We start from the raw sequence: 19747 nt of genomic DNA on the forward strand, positions 1-19747 counted from the left end.
TGGCTCGAAAACTAATCAAGAAAATACCCAATTTGGCATGGGAAGGTTTTAGGGGACACAAAACGTTTCTATGGCGAATAGACACTCCTCCCGTCTCTCTAAGGGGGGCTGCCATACCATTTTTTTTATGTGCAAATTAAGTATATTTCGTTGTATTTTTCCGCATAATTCAAGAACTAATCAAGCAAACGGAACTAAATTTGGCATGTGGAGATTTTATGGGATGCACCCATGGCCGAGTGGTTAGCGTCTCACATTATCATGCCGGGTGTTCGGGTTCGATTCCCGTTCTGGCCGGGGGATTTTTTCGTCAAAGAAATTTCCTTCGACTTGCACTGTGATCACGCGTATTCTAGAGCTTGCCCCTCGGAATACATTCAAGGCGTGTAATTTGGCTTAGAAAATCTCAACTAAGTAATAATAAATGACGCTAGTTAATGCATACGTTGAGATGGCAAAAGTTGCACAGGGAACGTTAACGCCATTCAAGATTTTATGGGGAAGAAACATTTCAAAGGTGGTTCGACACTCCTCCCCCCTCTCTAAGGGGGGCTACCATACAAATGAAACACAAATTTCTACATAACTCGAGAACTAATCAAGCAAACGAAACCAAATTTGGCATGTGGAGGTTTAAGGATGCAATAAATTTTTCTATGGTGGTTAGATAATCCTCTCCCCTCTCTTACAAATGAATAACAAATTTCTGCATAACTCGAAAACTAATCAAGCAAATGGAGCCAAATTTGACATGTGAAGATTTTAGGAGGCACGAAACGTTTCTATGGCGAATAGACACTCCTCCTTCCTTTCTAAGAGGAGAAGAGGGGAGGGGTTTGCCTTTGTTCTATCATATTTTCTGTATCAAACATTTATTCCATGTAACGGAGAAACATGTTATTTGCAAGTGGTTGAATTGTGTCTGACAATAATCTGATATTATAATGATGAGTTTTGGTAGAAGTATTAGGAATTTTTTAGTAAAAGGTAAATTCAACGGGGTCGATTAGAAGATCAATCAATGAACAGTTCTGCGATTGAACTCATGAACTTGCACTTAGTAAGAAAACGTGAAGGTTTGAAGGTATTGATAACAAAAAACAAATTTTGGGCGGGACAAAGTTTGCCGGGTCAGCTAGTGTAACTATACAAATCAATCATCTGTCCATATTACCCCCACTGTCCGTATTACCCGCGGTTCCCGTACATACTTTGTGAATAGAAATGCAATGCACTGATATGAAGACTGCATGCATGGTTGGTAATCAACGGCTTGATCGAGGTACCAGATTTCATCCGTTTTCAATGAAAGGTTACAATATTCATGGCCAACATCTTAATTTAAAATCAGGAACGACTATACAAATTGAGCGACAGTTAGGTTCAACGAAATGATCATATTTTTCAGTATCACTAACACAAGCAATTTACTTATTGTTAGGGCAATTCATCCAACTTTTGAGGTCCACTTTTCAAAGGTACTCATGAATGGTTTAAGGTGTTCTTTTAGTAATAATTATATAGGGATTCGAACTATGTAACGGTGTCGCCATTCGGTAACTGAACCAGAAAAGAGGTCCAGTTATCGACATTAGCTTTCTAACTGAACCGGCATGTGAACGTCAAAAAAAACGAGGGGAACTTCAATGAAATGTTTGATTGGCGTTGATCTTGAAATTGGTTAAACAAAAGGTTTCCACTAGAAGTTTTGCATTGAGTGCGACAACAGGTATGATATATAATTTGGGGAAAATATTTCTAACATCTCAAATTACATTTGAATGCCCCCCAAAGCAAATCTTCAAATTGAATGTGGCATCAATTGTTACGAAATTCTACTTTTCAACCCAGTTAACGTTTACCCAGTTAAAGAGCAGTCCAGTTAAACCAGGTTCAGTTATCGAATGATTACTGTAATTTGGCAATTTCGATACGGTTTTCCTGCAGCACGCGTGATTTTCCAAATCTGGTAAATGACGTATGTAGCTTACGAAATGCTTAACCTAATCCAATCAATAACTCGATTTTTTTAATCCTGCGACTTGGTCCCCTCTGACTTAACACCGACCAAATCAAGTTCGAATTAAGCTTAAATGGCCAGCACAATTCTCGGAAAGATACAACGGATTAACATGCATTGAGGGGCTTAGAATGAAAGGGGTGTAAGTGATTTGATCGATTTCTCTACATCGACTCTCTCTTTTGGTCATAACTTCGCTGCAAATACATTTCCAGCTGTATTTGACAATGTGGAAGATAGGTCAGAACCTCATCTATCGGATTATATAGCAAACTTAAATTGGAACGTTTTTGCAGTCGAGTTATTAACTAAATAAAAAGTTGATGAAGAGAAATCGATCAAGTCACTTACACCCCTAGCATTCTAAGCCCCTCCATTATAATCATTGATGGAAATTGCAACTTTCGAGTTCACCGAAAAAGAGGGAAAACTTCGAACTATAATAAATTAAATGTATTTTCAACAGTAAAGTTCAAGTGAGACAAGTATTCAGAGGTATAAAAACAAATTAATTATCGTATGCATTTTTATTTCTTCATTTTATTTTAGGTTTACCACATTCTATTACATATAACTTTATACACTTTCAATTCTATACAAATGCATTCGCTCCGATGCGTCTGCTTTACCTACAATCAACTTTCAATCGATAGTTCCAATTTATACAATTCTTTGTGTAGAAGAAAACGATCTCACTACCCCCTAAATGTACACCTAGAAGAGTTGAATAATTTTCTCACAATCACTTTTCGAAAGCTTGTGCTTGTGACGTACGTTCCTGGTACTATTATATACACACTTGAAGAAACTACTCCTAATAAATTCACATTTCGTTGATCACTAACTCAAATCACTGGTTCACTTCCGAGCGATAAGTCTATATCCTAAAACGCAACCTATCTCTGGTTCCTCTATTGCACTATTCCATCGCTTCACCTCAGGTTGTTTTTCTACTGTTCATCCCAGATTTTCCACGTGGGAAAATTGGGAGAACATGCACATCACGACTCCCGACTATTAGTTGATCAGTATACTCTTGGTCAGACTGGTCAATTGTTGTTGCTGCTGCTGCTGCTGCTGCTGCTGTTGGAAGAGCAGTGATCCTCCTCCGGCGGCGGCGGCGGCAGCAGCGACCGCCGAGTTGTTGGAAGCGCTATTCGATGGGCTCGGGTGCTGCTGCTGGTGATGGTGATGATGGTGGTTGTTGAAGGTATGCTGGTAATACTTCTGTCAGAAAACCTTCCCAATGAAGGGCGCATCCAGCCGACTGCCACGTGCGTTAGGCATCAGGAAGGGACTACCGTAGTCTCCCGAGCGGAGGGCAGCGGCTGCGACGGCGGAATGATGAAGACTTGATAGGGTGCTCAGCGGTGAGGCAGACAGGGCTGCCAGAGAGGCTGACGAGGGGGAAGCTGCGCTTCCTGGCCATCCGGAGCCGTGAGGGCTTTGGTCCGATTGGTGCTGATTTGAGTGATGCTGCTCATGTTGCAGCTGGTGCTGTTGCTGTTGTTGCTGTTGCTGCTGCTGCTGCTGCTGCTGACGTTTGAGGCTGGAACTGACGCTAACGTCGTGCAACTTTCGCATGTGCTTCTTGAGATCGAAGTTACGACAGAATCCCTTGGCGCAAATTTTACACGTGAAGGGTTTCTTGTCGTTGTGGGTGTGCATGTGAAAGGTTAGGTTGTAGACCTGGTGGAACGCCTTGTTGCAAATGGCGCATTTGTAAGCTTTATCGCCGCTGTGGGTCAGTTTGTGGTTCTTATAGTTACCCTTTTGGTGGAAACCTTTACCACAGTACTCGCAGATATAGGGCTTGTAGCCGGCGTGAATGCGAGTGTGGGTGTTCAGGGTTGAAGATCGGTTGAAAGCTTTTCCACAAGTTTGACATTTATGCGGTTTATCCGAAGTGTGGATGATTTTGTGTCTGCAAAGAGTGGACGCCTGGCGAAATCCTTTGCCGCAGATTTTGCAGATGAATGGGCGGGCTCCGGTGTGGACTGGCATGTGCCGGGTCAGATTGTAGTGGGCGTTGAATACCTTCCCACATTCGGGGCAGGCAAACGTCTTCTGTTTGGCGAGGGCTGCCGCCGTCAGTGAGCTGTTCGAGTTCGTCGAGTTGGTTGAGGTGTTGTGTTCACCGGAGGAAGACGACGACGATGTTGAAGAGTTTAGATTCACTTTTTTGTGATGACTCATTGAGTGGTGGGGTGGTGACATGGCGGAGGATTCCAACCCTCTCAAGGCATTCGCCGCCGGCACGTAGGAGTGTAACGCCGATGCGTTGCTTCCACTGGCAGCGCCAATGCTCGACAGTGGTGAACCATTCAGAAGTGAAACCGGATGCTGAGTGAGTGCCGCATACTGAGCGGCGGCGGCAGCACACATCAATTGACCTGGATAGTACAGCAGTGGGTACTGACTAAGCAGATCCTGGTGACGGTTGGCCACAAACTGATGCACGGAACTGGGTACGTATTTTTTGAACGCCGAATCATACGCCGCCATCGTTGAGTTCTGCTCATAGCTAGGACTGGAACTAGCCGACGGTGGACTGGATGATTGAGGTGGTTGAAACGGTTCCGGATTGTCCTTCCGCCGCAACTCCGTATCGCTGTCCTCGTTCTCGTCTCTGCCCATAATGTTGGCAATCGAGAACTTCAGCGCCCCTCCGCTGGTGCGCTGCATCTTTATCGGTTTCTGGTCGGCCTCGGCCTCAATGCTTGTGTTACTGTTCGCTGACTCCATCGTGGGACTCTTGGAAGTGATCGGCAATCCTGGTGGGCTACACGGCTGCTGCATACCACGTGGGCTCTGTTGGTAGGGAGAGAGGGAAAAACGAGTCATGAGAATTTGTGTATACTGGTGGGAGGGGGTATACGTGTGGATCGATTGAAAGAGGCGCCGCTGGAAGCCACCTTTAATGATTGTGGAGTGGAGAGCTCAGATCATTCAAATTTTTGCCGTCGGCAGCAGGGTTAGGGTCCATTGTTCGCCACAGCAGTGGCTGAAGAACAATTGAGACAGTGCCAAGCGTTTAGAGAAAGGTTAATTAAATTCATTCCGTCCCCACCGAAGCGTTTGTTCGGAAACAAGGGTCCAGCCTTCGAAGGAATGTCACGTAACCCCGTTCGCCGAATCGTGCTCTGTTTGTTCGAATTTGAATGACAATAATTTGTTGGTGAAATAATTAAACAAGAACACAATTGACATCGGGCACACGCCTTTTTTTAATTGTAGAAATACCGATGAATGCAGCGCGCATTGTTTGGTGGGAAATATTTTGCCCAGCAAATGTTGTGTTGTGAATGCAAACTTTTCACTGTCGATTCGATTGTTTGGGCCATTGAACAAATTATGAAACGTATAGATGCAGATAATTTCATAGAAAATAATTATATTCGGAAATAACAATACAAATAGAAGATTATGTTCGAGCACAGGAATTAATTGAAAATTAATGTTTATACTCATTACACCAGTATCTAGTATCTTTAGGCTGTTCAAAATTAAGAATCAAAACGAATGAACATCTTGGTCGAACTCGGTTGAAATTTGTACCATGAAGCTATGAAATAATAATAAAATGATATTTGCTGAAGTCTTTTTCTTTTTCAAGCTATAGAACTATACGTAACTGACATTTTCTTGATACTTTTTTTTCTATAAACTACAAAAATACGGCCGCCGAAATAGTAAAAATACAAACAAGATATATAAAGTATAAAAAAAAACAACTGACCCCCTTCGCTATTGTTACTTTGAGTATTCTTTTGCTGATTTTCAGCATGACCAAATTCATTTCAGCTGTAAAAACCACGAATTGAAAGTTTGATTAGGAATAGAAACTGTCTTGAACAAAAATTGTATCTGGTAATGATTTAATATTATGGATAAAGTTTTGACGGAATTGCAAGAAAATTTATAGAAGAAAAGATAAGCTAGGGTCAAGAGTGAATGAAACTGCGCATCATAATTTACGGCAGCAAAACACATCAAGATCGTTCTATTTGATCGATCACATTCGCATAATTTTGTAGATCTTTAAAACATTCAAACACACTTACGATAAATTTGTTGTGTTTTTTTTCAAAACCAAATATGCGCTGGAAATAACATATATGGCAGAACAACGTTTGCTGGATCAGCCAGTTCATACTAAAAAACTCATATTCTATTACCTTGCCGAACGAGTAAAGATGAATTATCTATTCGTAACCAATTAGCACAAACAATATTGCGGAAAAGGTACTGCGCGAAATTATATTTCATCGGAAAATATATTCATCTGCGACTACAAAATTATTCCATTTGCTAAAGTGTAGGAGTCTACAAAATAAAAATTTGTATTTTTTCTTAATAAAGAATTTTAATGCCATAATGCCGTCGTAAATGTGGTGTCATCACAAGAATATTTAGATACATAAAAAATTTCGTTTTTGTTAGTTTTGCTAGTATATAATTTGTAGATTTATAAGAGTTTGGGAAACCATTTGAGCAGCGAATGCATATATTCTCTGAAAAAAAAAAGAATTCACGGCTTCACGTTTTTTTATAGATTTACGACATTCGCCAATCACGCTACGAGGCAGAATATGTTAGAATATGATTATTCTTCCTCTAAATTTAGTGATAAGTTTGGATATGTGTAGTGCTCATTACAATGCATTTCGCAATTCACAATCTGGTGACATTCTATATGTGAAAAATCCGATATAAAAAGACATTTTTTAGAATATCAAAAAAGTTTAAATTACATGTAAATAATAATTCCAAGAATGCAAAACAAATAATCTCGATAAATCATCAAACAAAAATTCTCATAAAAACATGGGAACTGAAAACATTGTTCGCCTCGTTTACAATGGTTTATATTCCATTTAGAATTCTAAGTTTTGAGCTCGAAACATTACTTGTCTAACTGTCTTGTCTAATAATATGAAACTACTAGCCGACTCGGCAAACGTTGTTTTGCCAATGATTTATTTCAAGTGAATATTCTGGTTGTTAAATAGAAAGTAACTAGTGTATTGTAAGATCTATAATGAAACGATTTCAACAAAACTGTGTTTGATGTTTATGTTGTCGGAAATAACGGTACTCAGTGTCATCCGATGAACAGTCGTGAGACTTTCGTAATTCCCAGGCGAAGGATATCCGCCTACGCTTGTGATCGTGTCTTCTGCCATGCAAGATGATAAAAACTTCAGATCACCACATGGGCCATGAACCATGTTTGTGGTAAGAATATCAATCAGTCACTCATATTTCGGAATCTGGTTGGTTTAAAACTCGATCAGATCGCACGTTTCGATCGGAATCGACTTTTGCATTGTGAAATTCATTCGATTCAAATTCAATCATTCTATAAAAATCTGGCAACTTTCTCCCGAGGCAACGAATTCCCGAGACAATTTCATCATCGATTACACAGGCCGAATTTTGACAAATGTTTTGCTCCAGAAAATATTGCATAAAATGTTTCTTCGAAAAATGAAACGTTTATTCACTCCGTACTGAATATTCCATCAAGAGGTTTGGTATACTTTAAACCATAACATTCCTAAGAATTTCTTCTTCTTTTTTTAACAAATTCATCGATATTAAACAGCAGGATATTCTATAAAAATCATTAATCAGCCCTTTGATATTCATATATTATTTAGATTATTTTTTTCCTGTCCAAAAATTTAAAAATATTCCATGAGATCCACTTGTTTCATTTTAATCCTACTTGAAAAGCATTTTATATTTCAACAGCTTTGGTTAAAAAAAATATTCTCACGTTTTATCGGTAAAAACATCGAATAATGCCACAGATTTTTAAAACCACAAAAATCTTATCGATTGTTCCCCAACAAACAACCATTAGCTGTTATTAATAGTCAGTTGAGTAATGGTCGAACAATAGTATTGAGTGTTTAATAAGACGATACGCTGAACTTTAAGTTGTATAATAGCTTATATAGACCAAATTGAAGCTTCTGTTCAGCCATCGATGCTTACCTGGCTAATATGCCAGAGAAACGATATGAAAACGTTTATTCAACTGCAAAGTAGCTTTTGTACAACACATGACGTATTACCAAAATGAGCATTTGCTGCCAGTGTTTTTACGTTCAGGCTCGATTGCTTGGAATTATATTTTAAGTGTTCTAACGGAGCAAAAGATTTGATGGAGGGTCATCGATGCAAAGGTCGTAAGTTTGAATCATGGCCAAGTTAATCAGAAACTGAACAAGTTTTATCTAGTAGCTGTAAAAAACTCTAACAAGCCTCTGTCAAGGTGCTAAAAACTAATTCTATTTTTAAAAATTTGGTAGAAAGAAATAATGCAGTCAGACAATGATCTTCTTCGATATCGCAGTCCAAGTAGAGCTAATCAAATCAGAAAATGGTCGAATAGATGTTTCCACCACACCTTGGAGTTGGATCAACGTTTTCTTATTGACTTTAAACTGCATTCAACGAACAATGTTGGCTATAACTTAATAATTTCCCCTAAGTTGCTTGAACAAGGCTTGAATAGAGGATTTGATGACAATGAATTCAGGCATTATTGAGCATAGAGCTGAATAGAACCATCATAAAAACATCAACCTGATGGAGAATTTCAGTTGGGTCAGCTCGTTGCATGAATTTTGCCTTTGAAACCATCAATATAAAATGCAAAAAATATTGAAAATAAATTCATATCTTCAATACAAAAAATGTATTCATTTCTAAACAGTGAAGCTTCCAAACATTATCAACTTCCAATCTGCTGATGAATGTATTTTTATATTCAAATCTGGAGTTTATTCGCATAATACCGCCAAAAACATATAGTTTTTATGCGATAATAATGTCGGGATTTACCTTTTCATTGGATAGAGCGTGAATGTGATGATCATAAATTTGGTCCTTCTTTAAAAAAAACATATAAAAAGCTTAATTCTTGGATATCCAAACGAATATTTATTCGTTAGCTTCATAGTTGGACTTTTTATGAAGAAACAAAAATAATCGTTCCTTCAAAAGTTCAAAACCAAAAATCTAAAAATCAAGCTCAAATTATACCATTAGGCTTTCAACAAAACAAAACATTTTCAACAAATGCATTTAGGATTCTACTGTTTGATTTTATTATTGCTCATGAAGGTGCTCATCTCATTTCAACACACAACACAAATATAAACAAGTTCAACAACAAACCGCTCTGGTTACAAAATAATGATATTATTATTGATTGAGACATAAATGTACATTCTTATAAGAAGTAAATATTCATGTTGAAATCCCATCATGTTATCATGTTAAAATTCAAATCAGAAATACTTTTCTTCGAATGGTTTAGCGAAAAAAAATCCAAAACACTTGAAAATGACATTTTTTTTCGCACATTTTTTACTCCGGTATATGGAAAATGACAAGATCGAAATTATTCGACGGCGAATAACGCATCACATTCTGGACAGAGAACCGAGTGATGATTAGTGTATGGAAGCTTATGGAAGCTAAAATTGACGGTTAACCTTGAATGAGCGCCTAGGAACCTGAACTTCTAGCAGATTCATTTTTCAAATGTCTCAGATATTCAATTTGAAGTGAAAATATATACTTTAACATTCACGAATTGTTTATGTACCATCAAACTCTTTAAACTCTTCATTACGAATTGTAACTCCATTTGTACACGGAGAATGTCAATATTTCGTAATTATCTTCAAATTTAAACAAAATGTAATATGATTTATAAATTGAAAAAAAGGGATTTTCCTTTACTGCCCATGATTGTATAGGAGACCTAAACGACAAAATGAACAAAATCGACTTTTTCGCTGTTTCCCAATCTACACAATGTAATACGTTTGCTCAACATGCAAACAAACATGTTTTGTTCGAAAACATTTGAGCAATTTTGAAAAAACTTTTCCGAAAAATCACTGTTTGTCCGCATAACAGACGTAGTTCCATACAGCTTTCATACATCGTTCGACAATCAACAATTGGCAGTATTATGTGCTATAAGCTAAATAGAAAAAAAATCTGAATCACTTTCTTTGTGGAGTCCAAACATGTCTGTCACGACAGTGTGTTATTACTTAGTGTTTCCTAATAGATGAGTATAAGAAACCATTAAAACGCTGCTCATATAATTGCTATTTTCTGTACACGATGAACAAAGAGAAGCAATTGTGTTTTTTAATATTATAAATTACCTAAATTTCTGCATTTGAATCTTCAAGTAGATGAAACAATCAGTAGTAAAATAAAATAATATTAGTTCTTAGCATTATAACTCTCCGGATTCAACATTGAATTATTGCACATACTCAGCGTTTACCATACGGTTGGAGTAAGTCACTCCACCATCTTTATGCGATTGAACGTGATGTCCGTAAATCATGTTGCTAAAATTACCAACATTGCAGATTGCCCTCACAAATTCAACTAATTGAATAAACACGAACCTGCTGTTCTTATCATATAGAGTATTCTTCAGGAAAAAAGTACTATCATAGACTCGCCACAAATCAAGAGCACCAATTCCAGACATTTCACTAAATTTCTTCCAAACCTTTTTGATTTTATCCGATAACAACTGAAACTACCGACGGAGACGTTTTGACTATTATTAGAATTGTAAATACTAACGCTACAAACCGAGCAACCTGGTGATTACGGCTAGCGTTTCAATGGTTTCTTATACTCATCTATTAGGAAACACTAAGTAATAACACACTGTCGTGACAGACATTTTTGGACTCTACAAAGATTGTGATTCAAATGTAGATTCAGCTGCCAATTGTTGATTGTCGAACGATGTATGAAATTTTGATATACACTCGACAAAAAAAAATAGAGGAACAGAGTGCGAAGTCGGAAATTTGTAGTGACTTTTGACATGCTGTAACTTCGTAAAAAATCAACGCATATCGATGGGATGTACATCATTTTGAAGCTACAACTGTCAGGTATTATAATATTTTACGTACATATTTTTATCTTGTTGTGTGTTGGTGTAGTGAGCAACAATATCGGGAAGAAATGGAAAATCGATTTTTCTTTGTTTTTTCAAGAATATTCTGTACTAACACAATTTTTTGCCAACCAACTCAACAGCAAATCCAATTAACCTTATATCCAGCATTTATTTGGTTCCAAGAACGATCCTGTAGGACCTTCCCACACAGAGATATTTCAGTTTCAATGAAAAATTACCCCTTCGTCTTTGATCCGCAAATCGTCCGCAAATCGAAAGGCAGTTTTGAAAACTCCAATAAATTGTGCACAAGGATAATTTGTTACTTTGACGGAAAAAAAATTATTTAGATTTTTTACATCGATTTCAAAAAAGTGCCAAAAACAGGGTTTTTAATAGTCCGTTAAAAAATCCACTGTAATTATGCAAATATCGCAGTAAGTTCTAATGTTTGCAGGCAAATTTTAAGCCTAATGTATTTCCTAAACATCTGTGAACGTCGTTCAGTCGTTTTTTCTAGCCGATTTTTCAAAATTTTAAGTAAATTAGAGGAGCATTTAACCCAAATCGTTTCAGAAGTATAAAATCCTACGCGACTCTCAGAACGAACGATTCGTAACATTCGTAATTTTCGAAAGTACGCTCTGTTCCTCTAATTTTTTTGTCGAGTTAATACAACAAAAGTACTATAGGCCTGCTAAATTCAAACACCCGTCGTGATAATTTTTAACAAATCATCAAAAACACCCAAAAACTCAGATAGTCTCCAGCAGCAGCGCGCACTCCGATACCATCATGTCAAACCCACTTAAAACAATTCAGATAATAAAAAAGTGCTATACGTACGAAATAAACCATGTTGGGCTATCCGGGACCCGGGATGTGGTGGCGTTGATCAAGTGCCTCTTGAGCAACTTCGGAAGCAGTCCTTCTCGTTCCAGAATCAATCTCGGCGGCGCGCTCGTAAGCAGATGTTCCTCTCGCACCTCTCTAGCTCCAACTACCAACCAACTCACAAATAATCACTTCTATTAAGAGTTTCCTTCTTCCCACAAGCTACAGTCACTTGGGAGGGTGTTATGTGTACAAATTAGTGCACATGAACACAACCCGTCGTCACACTCAAAACACTGTCTATTCGTTTCCGCCCCCAACCACACTCTTCCGACTAAGATGAGTTCTTGTGGTTCGTCTTGCGATGCTCCTTTCTCGCATGAGTATTGGGGCCAAGGTGCCAAATGCGGGTGGCAAAACTCAATTAAGGAAATTAATTCAATTGATTGAAGACAATAGGCCGAGACCCTTATCCACTCATATCCAACTCGATGCGTATGTTTCCACGCTTGGGGATATTCCACACTCTCCACTCTCCAATCTAATGTTCTGTTCTTAAAGTCTTCTCAACTTATCAGCTATACGTGGCACTTGATTCGCGACAACAATACATAGTTCACCTTACGTTCGCGGACAAATGGCCCCAGCAAACGCAACCGGTTCGACAGCTGAAACTGGTCTGAGCAAACAACGCCACTGATAAAGCACTCCACACTGAAAATCTCGGTCAGTCAGCCAGAACTGATCCTGGGGATGCGAAACAACGAACTTTGTTCCCAACGTAAAAGCAGTGCGCGAACGAGAGCGCACGATGTTCACTGTTCGATGTTTTTTACGCTTTTGAACGGTGGCTGACAGAATCCTCGGATCGTAACCTCCCTGTGCAGCAGGACCCCGGCAGTCCTTATGGCTCTTTCCCATCACCACCACATTGAAACCGAAAAAATCGAGCCCTGAATTTGCGCATAATCGGACCACACTCACTGATACACACAGAGTCTTCCTGAAAGCGAACGGTGGCAGCAAAAAAGGTACCAAACGTGAAAAGGTAAAACAACCCTGCTTTCTGCGCCCTTCTCCGCTCTCGCCGGAGCTTGCTCCGGGATTCTATCTCTTCCTCGAGCACGCAAATCCTTGAATCCATTCATCCTGCCAACCGACAATGAGCAACGAGCCGGAAAAAGGACACAGTCATACATAGCGTTAATGCTATGTACAAACATAGCCGCGCTCGGCACCACCCCTCCTATTGCAACGATCGTCTGCTGTCTTCTCCGGCACATACAACCCGGGAGGAGGATGATGATGATGATGCCATATTATGGCGCTATCGGTGTGGTATTGGTGCCCGGGTGCCTTTTGGGTGCGACGGTGAGAGCAATCGCAGATTTGCGCTTCCTACGGTTCGTCTGCTGCACACGACGACGGTGACGCCCCCTTGCAGGCTAGATCTCTCTCGGAACACACACACAGTTTCCACAGAGCGCGCTCGTCTCTTCGTCACGCCGTGAATTATGTGGACCACTCTGCCACTTATTTCCCGGCATCGGGACTTTCTACGGGTCCAAAGCGGCAGAGGAAACACAGAATGAACGGTGGGCGGTGACGGTGGCGTGGGCGGTGGATGGGGTGAAGGATGGTGAAGTCGTAAGTCGACAAAGTGGTAGTTGTTGCTTGTTAGCTCATTATGGAGCGGGCGGAAAACTAACAGTAGCGAAATGTTTGAGCAAACAGCGCGCGAGACAAACCTTCCATCCGAACCCCCGAACAACCTCCGGAGCTGAGTGTGGAAAGATGGGGGCGCTGCAGAAGAACGGAACAACGATTTGGTGCTCTGTCGGGAAGTGATGCGAATAAAAGTGCAGCGTTGTGGAAAATGTACAACCTTTGGAGCAAGTACTTGGCATCTTAACGATCCGATTCGATTCGTTTCGTTCCGGGTGCAAGATGGGACAGTATCGATTGGTTGTTGCTGGTGCAGTGAAGCTGGGCGATGTGAATCGATTGGAAGCCTAGAAGGATTGGAATTGTTCAAGGAAACTGGAAATTTATTTTAATTTTTTTTTTTTCATCTGCAATGCATTATTTGTGAGATTATTTATTGGCGGATTTTTTTTAAATTTAATCTCATCTCGTAGATTGCTCTGAGTGACCAAAATACACCATATACCAATACCTCAACTTCGATTAGTTATGCATCATTAATAAGCTGACTACTTTTATGTGAAGGGACCGGCAATTCAGACGCAATGTTAGAAAAAAGTTGAGCAACTGGACTGAGGGAGCTTCGAAATCTCTTAGTTCAACTGCATTCATGATTTCCGATTTTGGTTAATGGAACGATTTGGTTATCTATGTTATATACACGTTACATCCGATCTCACTCGATGGATTGCAATTTCTCAAAGGTTTTCTATAGAATCTAAAAAAGGCCAGTTAGAAGGCCGTTTTCTGATCATGAAACCATTTTTTTAAAGTTGGACAAGTGTGTTTGGAATCATTGTCTTAGGCCATCTACACACTAGGCAACCTAAGTTGGAAAGCAACTTAACGAATATGTCAAAAAAGTTGATAGCATGTGTAATCAAATGGGAGCATATAAACTAGGAAACTGGCAACTTAGGTCGGACCAACTTTTTCGATTCAACTGAGCATGTCGCGTCCAGGGGCTAGACATCAATTGAATATAGGCTACCCAAAATCAAAATCAATATGGCGTCATTTGTTTATCAACATATCATTTACGAGGATTGAAATCGAAAAATGCGCTGCTTTATTCTAACTGCATGAGCGATTTTCATATTTCGGTTTCACATGGAGGTGTTCACATTTAACATGGAGTTTAATGTTAGCCACTATTCGACTATATAACCGGACCGAGTTGTAAACAACAGTAATTGATTGAACCAAAATGTCAGTAAACCGCAGCAATATTGGGTACACTGGCAATATGAGGGATTTGACGTCTTAGTCGTACCCCTGGTCGCGTCGCACGCGATGTGTGTTGCTCACAATTTCGTTCAATAACTTTTGACGTTTTGATTTCTGCATTCGTTGAGTTTTAATATGTATCAGTGATTATATATATATATATATATATATATATATATATATATATATATATATATATATATATGTATGTTTACAAAGTTGGCGCAGTTGTTCTGTAAACGAACGAGATGTGAGTATTTTGATACCTTGCTATATTTTGTATATAATATGAGGGGCTTAGAATGGATAGGGTGTAAGTGATTTCATCGATTTCTCTACATCGACTCTCTATTTTGGTCTTAACTTAGCTGCAAATACATTCCCAGCTATATTTGACAACGCGGAAGACAGGTCAGAGCCTCATCTATAGGATTCTATAGCAAACTCAAATTGGAACGTTTTTGCAGTTGAGTTAATAACTGAAGAAAAAGTTGATGAAGAGAAATCGAGCAAGTCACTGACACCCTTGCATTCTAAGCCCCTCATATATATTCGTTCGACGTTTGAAAATACTCTCAGTATGCAGGTCGTCCTGAAGTCATCGCCCGAGAATACTACTGAACTGGTCAATACATACGAAAATTTGAGATTCTGGATTTCTGGATGGAGATTCCCCAGGACCGTGTGCAGTGAACAAGGATTCCGCTGGAAGTGCCTTTTCCAAGTTCACTACAATTGTTGCTGATTCTTGTTATCAGCGAGCCGTATTTTTTTGCAGAAAATTATTTATTTCGCATTCATATACATTTAAATTAAAGATAAATATATATATATATATATATATATATATATATATATATCCGATAGTATTACATATATATATATATATATATATATATATATATATATATATATATATATATATATATATATATATATATAAATATATGTAATGAATATCAGTTGTACGGAGATGGACTTTGGACTATGAAAATGTTTGATTTGTCCTAGTGTGGCAAATATCTGGCTATCGGTGGAAGTTTCGGCGAAATTTATTTGGTTGATGCTGAAAGCAAAGATATCCTAACCATCCAGTAGAGACGTCACTGTTCTTTGCCCTGTTTCTCATCAGATTCTAAATACAGGTCGGACTCGATTATATACAGACTCGAATATATGTGATTCGAATATATACAATTTTGGACTCGACTATATAGAGTTTGAAAAAAAAAAGTTTTTTATGTTTCAAATATGACTTATTTCAAGAAGAAATGTAACCTTCCAACGTTAAGGTGTAATTTAAGTTACTAATTCATATACAGTGGGGTAAAAGTGGGCTGATTTTTGAAGATTTTGCTTGAATTTTCACCAAGAATTAATTATATCGATATTGCAGCCAAATTAAGATAGATAGAAGTTGGGTGTCAAAGAACAACAAATTGTAGAGCGGTTAGAGAGCTTCAATTTGATTGATAAAAACAATCCAGTTTAATAAAAAACAGGAAGTGGGTTATATCTATGGTATAACCGCAAGGGTGACGTAGGACTATCGTTAATTTAGAGATCATTTGTTCGAAGTTGAATCTAAATCCATTCTGAATGAATAAATGAATATTTGGGGTACTTCGAAAACGAGAGCGTTACGTTGGAGGCACAAGGTTTTATGCATCCAATATAGGATACGAAAAACCTTGTTCTGAAGAATAATCTTCAGAAGCTAACCTGCTAACTGTACTTGATTGACAAATCACAAACCCAAATGTATTATATGGATATTTTATGGATAGAAAACATTAAAATAAACTCTTTCGCTTGAATGTAATTTTCAATTCCAAGGGGAACTGGCAGATTATTTTCCAGCAACGTTTAGATATTTCCACATTTTCCTCGATACTGGAAGCCCACCAGTGGTTAATACTAACTCGATAACCACCTGTTAATAGTACTTGATTGAAAAATATTTGGTCACAGTGTTACACGGATAGAAAACATTCAAATAAACTCTTTCACATGAATGTATTTTTGAATTCCCAGAGGAACTGGCAGATCATTTTCCAGCAATGATTAGATCTTTCCGGAACTTTCTCGATGCTGAATGGCATCCAAACGGAAAGAATTCTGCGCGTGTATGTGTCGATCCTTCGCCGTCCACCTCCTCCAGCACGTTAGGCAACGATGTTGTCTTGTCGATGTCCTCACGAAAAATGAATGTGTCTCACCACCAGAATATTGCTTAAGTATACTTTTTGTGTGTGATTGAATCGAGAGAAGGTGTGGTTTACGATGGCAATTTGGAAGGCAAACTAGAGGGGAATGAATTCTCTGAGCTCGGAACTTTCGGCGACTGAGCAATAATCGATTGCGGGTGCATACAATATTGGATACGGAAATATCCTACTGATGGGGAAGAATAATCTTCTGAAGCTATCCTGTTAATTGCGATTGATTGAAAAATCACAAAACCAAATGTATTTGGTCACAGTGTTACATGGATAGAAAACATTCAAATAAACTCTTTCACATGAATGTATTTTTAAATTCCAAGAGGAACTAGCAGATTATTTTCAGTAACGATTAGATATTTCCACATTTTCCTCGATACTGGAAGCCCACCAGTGGTTAATACTAACTCGATAACCACCTGTTAATAGTACTTGATTGAAAAATATTTGGTCACAGTGTTACATGGATAGAAAACATTCAAATAAACTCTTTCACATGAATGTATTTTTAAATTCCCAGAGGAACTGGCAGATTATTTTCCAGAAAAGATTAGATCTTTCCGGAACTTTCTCAATGCTGAATGGCATCCAAACGGAAAGAATTCCGCGCGTGTATGTGTGTGTAGCGATGTCTTCCCGGGGAACCGTTTGTTGCATCACTCTCCTCCTTTATTTTCCCTTCTGGCCTAGGGTGCACAAACAGGCTCTTGGTGACACCGTTCATCCGCGCTTTCATGATAAACGAAGAGCTTCACCACAACAGCGACAACATGCTCCAATCGCTGTTCAATTAGAACTGAGTGGATTTCCGAGCGGCGCTCGCTTATATACCGATTGGTGATTTCAATAGCCTGTTTTGAAAGCAATTTTAAGACTATTGAAACAAGTTTTTGGATCAAAAAGTAACAAGTATAGAACGCGTAGACATTTTATCTTTCGAATGAAGTGTTTATCATACCGGTTCGTTCAGTTGTTTAGGAGCTATTAACGCTCAAAATCTCGGTCTCCGGCGTAACGCTTTCGTTTCCGAAACTTTGATTTTACACCCCGGTATAGAAATGAAAGACGTAGTCCTACGTCAAAAATCAGGATGACATTAATAATAATACATTAACAATTACCAACTTTTGAGTTTTTCACTTCCAAAATGTTATTAAAATCCATTAATTTTGATGTTCCACTACTATATCCTGCATCAAATTTTCTCATCTTTCAAATGAAAGCAACAGAATCGTAGCGTACTTTGTAATGTAGAGCCAGTTCGAGGCAACAGAGTCCGAAACAAAAAAAAAGTTCTATAACTCTGTCATTGTTGAAATTCGAACATATGCGTAGAAGGATTTTTTCCATCAAATATGATCGTCTATCACCCTCTAAGAGAATCTGGATATTTTTTTTTTATGTGAGAAAGGTATTTTCTGACTTTAAGGGTATGAATCAAAAATCAAATTCCTGTTTTATATTCAAAAAAAAAAGAAAATTACATGCAAAAAAAAAACAAAGGAAACTTTTTTTTTATTCGATTATATATAGTGAAAGGAAATCAGAAACTGTATATAATCGAGTCCGCGCTGTACAGTCAACTCTCCCTAACTCGATGTTCTGTATCTCGATATTTTCCCTAACCTTTGATTGATTTTACAAGCATTCTTCTCTCCATAACTCAATACCTCCCTAACTCGATGGTCCCTTGGATATCGAGTTAGGGAGAGTTGACTGTATTCAGATTCTAAATACCTTTATGGCAACGACACGGATGTAACGCTTTGCCATTATTTTTACCAAAACTATTGAAGTGTGGCTAATAAAAGTGTGATGTACATATAAAGTTTATTATTTATTCACAAAACGAAATGAAATTAGGGTCTCAAAGAATTTTGAGAAGAAAGAAATTTGAGGTGGCTTGTTTGAGAAACTTTTTATACACTGTCATATGTTTCCAGTGAACATATGTTTACTTCCTTGCTGCATTCGGTGTTCATACTGCCCAGCAAAGTTCAACGTTTGTGTTCAACAGACTCATGTCGCAATTTTCGATCAGATTCTTTACCAATCCACGGAATATAACATACGATGGGACGTCTTGGGATAGCAGCGCGAATAGCTGTCCTCTTCTATGGACTTTGCTCGAAGACAATCTGGTTGGCGGTTTATCGGAGGAATACCTGCCAGTCCGTTTCCGGCATCTCTTGGTTCACCGTTGACGAATACTGCTGTACCTTGCCATCTTCCAGCAACGCGTCGCAATTTGCGCTCGAACTTGGTGGTAATTCTTTTTGCTAACTCCAAAGGAATGTGTAAACTTTTTTTCTTCCCGATGTCCTGAAATGCAAATAGTGCTGTTACATTCAATAAACAAACAAATGATAATATTACATTTAAATTTTTAAGAATATCCTCCTATAAGTAGAATTGACGCAAGTAATCAATCTGCATGTAGATACATACTTTTCCATGGTTCTTTTCTGTGCATACTGGGCATCTTTGGTAAACTTATTCACATCGGAAAAAAACGTCTTAAATTCCCTCTGCCCTCTTGGATCAATCTGCTGCGTCTGACGATTTGCTCGATCAAATCCGTCACGACCACTCTGTCGTATATCCCGACATCCAATGGAATCACCTCAATGTGGTAATTACCGCTGACGGTCAGGATTTTCACCTTCCGGTTCGAGTGCGTTGTGAAATACCTTATTTCATTGCGTAGCCGTTCCACGCCCGGTCCGTAGGGTTCCCGCAGCAGACACATGATACTAGTTTTCTTACCGGCCCGGAAGA

At 38.6% G+C, this 19747-nt stretch overlaps 1 protein-coding gene across 1 annotated transcript; it reads right to left on the minus strand.

Moving 5' to 3' along the window:
* Positions 1-2545: 2545 nt before the first annotated feature.
* Positions 2546-12678, minus strand: LOC129775147 (fez family zinc finger protein erm). The gene is made up of 2 exons (XM_055779500.1): positions 11829-12678; positions 2546-4831 (listed from the first exon to the last, which is right to left on the minus strand). The coding sequence occupies exons 1-2, from the start codon at positions 11838-11840 to the stop codon at positions 3251-3253; spliced, it is 1593 nt and encodes a 530-aa protein (XP_055635475.1). The 5' UTR covers positions 11841-12678; the 3' UTR covers positions 2546-3250.
* Positions 12679-19747: the final 7069 nt, after the last annotated feature.

This window comes from Toxorhynchites rutilus, chromosome 3 (assembly GCF_029784135.1).
Source record: "Toxorhynchites rutilus septentrionalis strain SRP chromosome 3, ASM2978413v1, whole genome shotgun sequence".
NCBI lineage: Eukaryota > Metazoa > Arthropoda > Insecta > Diptera > Culicidae > Toxorhynchites > Toxorhynchites rutilus.